General features: G+C 46.8%; 1 protein-coding gene across 2 annotated transcripts in view; it reads left to right on the forward strand.

Annotated features, from left to right (window-relative positions):
* The window catches only part of SNX27 (sorting nexin 27), an 11,159-nt gene extending 4,498 nt beyond the window's left edge, over positions 1-6,661 (forward strand). The window contains exons 2-13 of one of the 2 annotated variants that reach the window (XM_072427820.1): positions 315-546; positions 812-1,004; positions 2,386-2,450; positions 2,535-2,639; positions 2,765-2,843; positions 3,150-3,313; positions 3,478-3,567; positions 4,063-4,212; positions 4,299-4,427; positions 4,646-4,705; positions 4,796-4,858; positions 5,210-6,661. In XM_072427820.1, coding sequence (XP_072283921.1) covers positions 315-546; positions 812-1,004; positions 2,386-2,450; positions 2,535-2,639; positions 2,765-2,843; positions 3,150-3,313; positions 3,478-3,567; positions 4,063-4,212; positions 4,299-4,427; positions 4,646-4,705; positions 4,796-4,858; positions 5,210-5,257 — 1,378 coding nt within the window. In that variant the 3' untranslated portion in view covers positions 5,258-6,661. The remainder of the gene's footprint in view (positions 1-314; positions 547-811; positions 1,005-2,385; positions 2,451-2,534; positions 2,640-2,764; positions 2,844-3,149; positions 3,314-3,477; positions 3,568-4,062; positions 4,213-4,298; positions 4,428-4,645; positions 4,706-4,795; positions 4,859-5,209) is intronic. The other variant, XM_072427821.1, reaches the window with a different exon arrangement.
* The last annotated feature ends 570 nt before the right edge of the window (positions 6,662-7,231 follow it).

Below are 7,231 nucleotides of genomic sequence, written 5' to 3' on the forward strand. Positions count from 1 at the left end.
TATACCTGGGGTACATGACGAGAAGTAGTACTGTGCAGAGTCCATACATACAGAATAAGAACAGATACTGAGAATTACACCCGGGGTACAGGACTAGAGAAGTGGTACTGTGCAGAGTCCATACATACAGAATAAGAACAGATACTGAGAATTATACCCAGGGTACAAGATGAGTAGTAATACTGTGCATACATAGAGAATAGGAACAGATACGGGTCGTGTATTTCTGTAGAGTGTGATTGGTTCTGATAGTTGCTAGCCCTCTTTTGCCCCTTTTGGTCTAATCTCTGCCCTTTGTCCCACCCCCGATTCAGGAATGGGGTCAATGTGGAAGGGGCCACTCACAAACAAGTGGTGGATCTGATCCGGGCCGGAGAGAAGGAGTTGGTCCTCACCGTGCTGTCTGTACCTCCACATGAAGCTGAGAACCTGGACCCCAGCGATGACTCCTCGGGACAATCCTTCTATGACTACACGGAGAAACAAGCCGTACCCATCTCCATCCCCACCTACAAGCATGTGGAGCAGAATGGCGAGAAGTTTGTGGTAAGAGGGGCAAGGCTGGGGTAAATAGGGCGGCGGGGAGATTTGGATACCTGCTTGGTGAAGGGTAGAATCTGTGAACCTTTAGGGATAGAGGAGAGATTTCTCCTGGGCGACCTAGAACCAGCACAAAAGTTGCTATCCTCATACTTGTTCCGGGTCAGAGAAATAATGGAAGCCAGGTAATTAGCATTTTCAGAAGGAAATCTTTTTTTTTACCTTTCTCTGTGATATCCTCGGCTCTCATGCAATCTGCATTTTCTTTTAGGTTTACAACGTCTACATGGCTGGCAGGCAGCTGTGCTCCAAGCGATACCGGGAATTTGCCATTCTGAACCAGAACCTCAAACGGGAGTTCGCCAATTTTACCTTCCCCCGGCTACCTGGGAAATGGCCCTTTTCTCTATCAGAACAGCAGCTGGACGCCAGGAGGAGGGGCCTGGAGGAATACCTTGAGAAAGGTACCAAATCTGCTTCAGTATCGGTCAGCGCAGCCTGGGAGTATTCCTCCCCACTTCCTGTTTTATAGACACAACAGGAAGTGGGGTGGATCTTTCTAAACAGATCCCAATTTGACCGTTGTCACCAGAACAGGTGCCACCATTGGTAGATTTCTCCTGCGCCTTGACGACTGTAAAGCCTAAATATTTGTTGTGGTCGCATTGGTGAGGGCTGTTGAACCTAGCGAGGGCACAGAGAAAACATTTGGATAAAGGGTCCAACCATTCCCCACTATCTTTTTATTTTACCCTCTCAATTTGTCTGGGTGACCGTTGCCCTCGAGACATAAAGAGGGGAAATCCAAAATTATAAAGCTGTCGCTGGAACCTGAGGAGGTGAAAGGGGTTCTGCCAATGGGGTATGGATAAGGAAGTGAGCGGAGATTTCCCTTATTGTACCCAAACAGCAACCAATAAACTAGCTGGGCTTTTATTAATGCTTTAAATACAATTGGGATTCTAACTTTTCTTGTTCTATGTAGATCAGTCATTCAATCTGCATCTCATATCCCAATCTGACATTGATGCATTCTCAGGGCTTTCAATAGATTCCTTTATAGATCTGCCGTCTCCAATTCTAATGTGCAGGGGGAGGGACCACCCTGCTGAAGAGCAACCCCGGATTATAAATGACTTGGCATTAAAGCTGCCCATTCTGATAAAATGACGTCCTGCTTCATCTGTTTCCTTCTCCTCCCTGCTATAGTAAACATTTACCTTCTTTGCTTGTACCCCTCCCCATTTTCCTAGGCGAAGTAATATTTACACCCAAAGCCGTAGGATACCCCCCTCCGAATGAGTAGTTTATAGGTTGTCAGAATAAAACTTCTGAGATATAAAAATTTGGGTATCCCAAGGTTTCAGGTGTAAATGTTACCTCGCCTAGGTAAATAGGTAGTGTGTGTGTGTGTGGGGGGGGGGGTGGTAGGCTGCAGCTGGAAGAATTCAGAAAGAGTCACCTGGATTCCAATTCCATAAAGGCAGAAGAATGGTGGCGTGGGACGAGGTGTGCAGCAGCAAACAAGGACAGCGCAGGATTCATTGGGAGTGTAAATATGCTTATTCAGCATTCAACTGTGAAAAAAGTTGAAAGTGGAGATGAGAAGAATTTTACCTAAGTAAGTTCAAAGTCCGGTGTGAATCCTGGTAATGTTATTTTGTAAGGAGGAAATAGATATTCTGGGAATTTATCCTCTAAATCTGACAGCACTGAGACCCCCTGCAGCTGATATGAGGAGTCTCACTCGGCTTGCTGGATACTTATGAAGAAAATAAGAACATTTTAGGGACTATAATGTAAAGATTGTATTAGACTGACGTGATTTCTCCTCTCTTATTGCAGTTTGCTCTATACGGGTGATTGGGGAAAGTGACATCATGCAGGAATTCCTGTCTGAGTCAGATGAGGTGAGAGTATTTATCAAATGAATTTGTGCGTGTTTGTTCTTCTTTTATATCGTGCTTATTTGATTTTTGTTTCTCCTCCCTCAGAATTACAATGGAGTGTCTGACGTAGAGCTCCGCATAGCATTACCAGACAAGACCACGGCTACAGTTCGCGTGAAGAAGAACAGTACCACGGACCAGGTGTACCAGGTAACTTAAAGGGGGAGGAGCTTTTCTGCCTACATCCAATCACAAGTCTCATTAGGTGGTGGTGGGGGGGGGTTTGTCTGTCTGCATCTCAGGCCACCTCACCAGGGTCTTCTCTCTCCCCACAGGCCCTCGCCGCCAAGATCGGAATGGACGGCATCACCGCCAACTACTTTGCCCTGTTTGAGGTCATTAATCATTCCTTTGGTCAGTAAGCTGAGCTTGTTCTTTCTCTTTGTCAGGTTTACATAATGAAGCTGAGTGCTTACACTGACAACAACCAATTTGAGTTATAATGTAACAGGAATTGTATAGAATTATTTTATATCGGGGGGGGGGGTCATGGTAATTGGCAGGTTTCTAAATGAACCGATTGGTTTCTATGAGTGGCATTTAATGGAGGCATTGGTGAAGGTGCTTATTGACCACAATTGTGTTCCTATAGCTATTGCAAGGCAAAAGTATGGTGAGCATGGCTACCGTCTGTAACACAGCCACTCTGTTTTCTCTCAGTCAGGAAATTGGCCCCCAACGAGTTCCCTCATAAGCTCTACGTACAGAACTACACCTCAGCCGTGCCCGGGACCTGCCTCACCGTACGCAAGTGGCTGTTCACTACGTCAGAGGAGTCTCTGCTGAAGGACAACGACTTGGCCGTCTCCTTTTTCTTCCACCAGGTAAGCGGCAGAGCTGTTGAAACACTAATGGATGATTTCACAAGTGACCTTAGTCTTCAGTCTGATCAAGACACGATTTGCCTCAGCAGATTCCCCTGCAATAGGCTGTATTCTGTCATCGGCCAAGGGGTATCGCCATTAACTTTGTTCTCATCTGATTGCAGGCCATAGATGATGTCAAGCGTGGGTATATTAAGGCCGACGATAAAGCTTACCAGTTACAAAAGCTCTGTGAGCAAAGGAAGATGTTAATGGTAAGAATATCTGGAAAATGAGACTTTAGAAAGTCTAGGGGATCCACCCAGCAGTGACAACATTTGTTCTCTCCTACATTTGGGCAAACACTTGCTCCTCATCCTCCTCATTTTAGAGGGAGGTGATTAGCTTAAAGTGCTGCTCCAATCTTTTCCAGTCCTCTTGCTAATATGCTAAGGGATTCGGACATATACAATATTTATCCCCCCCCCCCCTTCTTTAACTTTGCCCAAAATCATTGTTAGACTCCAATAATCGCCCTATTATGGGCTGCTCTGATGGGCTTGGAGGCGAGAGATGCATTCGCGTCATATACATTCCTCATGGAACGGTCACTCCTGTCATGTGTCAGCAAGCATGCAGGTCGGCCCTTTGCTTTCACTGGCCATATTTTTGTACCCTAATTTGAGTCCTGTCCATTGGTGTAACAATGGCTATAGCGGAAGGGGGACCCTATCGTAGTAACACCTCCGATCTGGTCCCATCTCTCCTAGTACCTGAACATGTTACGGAGCTGTGATGGCTACAATGAGATCATCTTCCCACACTGTTCCTGCGACTCGCGCCGGAAGGGCCATGTCATCACCGCCATCAGCATCAAACACTTCAAACTCCTGGCCTGTACAGAGGAGGGGCAGCTAGAGGTGAGGCAGAGGTGAAACCCGAGGGTGGGGGAAACTAGTCCAGTGTTGTGCCCATCTTTGGTGACCCGTCCTGCCTGTGTTTACAGAACCAGGTGATCGCCTTCGAATGGGACGAGATGCAGCGATGGGACACAGACGAGGAGGGAATGGCATTCTGTTTTGAGTACGCCCGTGGGGAGAAAAAACCTCGATGGGTGAAAATCTTCACTCCATATGTAAGTGGTGATTAAACTGGAACTCCCAGCATGCTCCAACAATGGCCGCTTAATCCAAGGCAGTAATTTGTAATTCTGTGTCCTTTGTATCTATATCTTCAGCTTATTTGTCACATAAAGAGTTCTGTGCTTTGGGTTTTGTTTCTTGAAGGAGGAAGTAGATTGGCCACGCTCGCATTTTCTGTCCCCCATGACACTTTTTGTCCCGTGTTTTGCAGTTTAACTACATGCACGAATGTTTCGAGCGAGTGTTCTGTGAGCTGAAGTGGAGGAAAGAGGTAATTTTTATTCTGAGCTCCACCATTCACTTGGTCTGTTGCCCATCCTGAAAATCTGACCACTCCCCATCTCTCTCTTCCTCTCTCAAGGTGGAGGAACAAGCAACAGATAAAGACAACAAGAACTGCACTCATGACAGTACGTGCAGCAAGGTAACCTGTCACCCCGGTGGGGCACCATCGCCACCCCATCGGTCCTACCCGGGCGCACTTCACGGGTCACCCCCTCCTCCATCACAGTAATGGGCGTCATTACCTCCAGAGGTCACTTCCCCCTCTCACAATTTGAGGTCTTTTTTGTTTTTTTTTTTCTACCTCTAGTAGTAGAGGCTGCCCTGGCCTGAGTTTTGTATTTCTCCTCCTCACTGGTGGAGAGGGGCTTGCTGCTGAAGCCTCATTGGGTTCATTTGGCCATCAGATACTATGACACTCGAGCACGCACAGTATTCTGCTGCACTCACTATGTCAGTTACTAACTGTCCCTCTCTTTCTTTCTCTCCACAGAACATCTTTCAGATTGTTCGATTGCAACACAAGGACACTAGCACCTAGCGGCTGTGTGCCGGATTCCTTGAATCAGAACCTGCCACCCCCATCCTCGCTCGGCAGACCCCGGTCACTGCTCGGCAGCATCTCATCTTCATGAAGATAGACTGAATTGTTTAACCTCCTCCAGCGCAGGACTCTCGACTACAGCCCAGTACGGCAATGGCGGGAGGAGGGGGGGGGTCTGTCTCATCACCGCAAGCCCTAGACTTCTGATAAGGATCCATTTTTTAGCAGCGCCATGGAAACTTGAGTGACCGAATTCCTCCTTCCACCCCGGTCTGATACCTCTGACCCTCCAGTTGAATTGTAGTTCACCCCTCCCCTGTTCTTTCCCGCAACCCCTCCCTGCATGTGTATTTTAACTTCACCCCACCCTGCCCCATCCTCCTAACACTAAACCCAACTTTCTGCACTCTAACCTCAAAACTTAGCTTGTCACTGGACTCAACTCTGCTACCCAGCGGCTGGTAGGAAGTCACTATGGGCGTCACCGTCTCACAAATTTTAGGGCTTTTTCAGACCCTCGGATAAGTCTCCATCTTTTTCTACCATCACCTGTACATACATCACCGTTCTCTATACATTTCATAGTGGAGGACTTCCCGCTCGTCTGCCTGTTGCCCGCGCCTCCTCCTAGAGCGAGGTCCCAACACCTCGGGGTTTTGTAGGAAGTTGTTTCTGTCTCTGGACGCTCTAATTTTGGAGTGCCATGGGACTTAGTTATAGGGTAACCATTGCCCACTTACCTGTGGGGTTCTCCCTCTAGAGGGGGTTCAGTCCTGTTTATGTTGGTTGACATCAAGTGCTAGTTTTTTTTTTTTTTTTTTTTTTTTTTTTTTTTTTTTTTTTTTTTTTTTTTTTGCACAACTGTCCTAATGTGCCAAACAGTATTAACTGGACCCCCAAGACAGGTCCAGGACATAGCAATTTAGGACTGTTGAGATGACTCCAATTTTTTTTAGTTGCTGCATTTTTAAAATGGGTTCCATTGTTTGCCACCCAACGGTTAAGGGTCCACGCAATACAATCTGCCATGATAGCTCAGCTCAGTAAAGTGGGCCTGCGGCAGGGCCGGACTCAGCAACTCCTCCTTGCACATTGAAATTGGCTTTTTGTCAAGATCTGAGAGCTAACTGAGCAGCATGTTAAGTGAACAGGCGACTATGACTGGCTGGTGTGACTCTTAGACTCATTTCTCTGAATGACGTGTGTGATTCTCTGACTGGATCATGTGGCCCAAAGATTAGGCTGGATTCTCTGACTAATCAGGTTTTTTTTTTTTTTGTTGTAGGTTAAATATCATACAAGGTTTATTGTGTGAATGTCATTTCAGATTTTCAGTATTTTTAAATCTGCAGCTTTCATTAAAATAATCCCTGGTGATCCTGCCATGGAGTTTCTTGTTCAGTCACTTGCCCTTATTTCTGGCATGGTCCACCGTTGTCACCAGGGGATGTCGGTCCAGAAGCCGTTGCCTATATACAGGAAGTGGTGGCAGGAGATCAGCAGCACCTAATATCCATCTATGGGGAACAAATGACCATTATTTAATACACAGAGCAAAGTAAATTTATGTCTTTATTCACGGTGCGGGCATCTGCCATGGCTGGATGTGCGAGGATGCTGGGAACCATACAGATCTATTCAGATCCTGGCTGTGAGGGGCTCAGTTTGCTGTCAGATCTTCCTGTACTGAATCCAACTCCAGGAATAGGATTAGTCAAGCTCTGCGTTTACCTTAGAAGGCCTGGGGGGGCGCTGTGTTAAAAAGGGGATACGGTTCACAGGCAGTTACAACCCTTACTGCTAGGGGAAGAGAAAGAAGGGCTACCCCCTTTAGGAATAACTATCATGTGATCCCGAAACTCTGGGCTGCTCTAGAATTTCATGGTTTTGTGAGTTAGTCATATTAAGGAGCCTTTATAATAGGCACAGTAGGTGTACAGTACTCGGTGCAGGGCTGGTTGGGGCCTCCTC

Source organism: Pyxicephalus adspersus, chromosome 12 (assembly GCF_032062135.1).
Source record: "Pyxicephalus adspersus chromosome 12, UCB_Pads_2.0, whole genome shotgun sequence".
Lineage (NCBI taxonomy): Eukaryota > Metazoa > Chordata > Amphibia > Anura > Pyxicephalidae > Pyxicephalus > Pyxicephalus adspersus.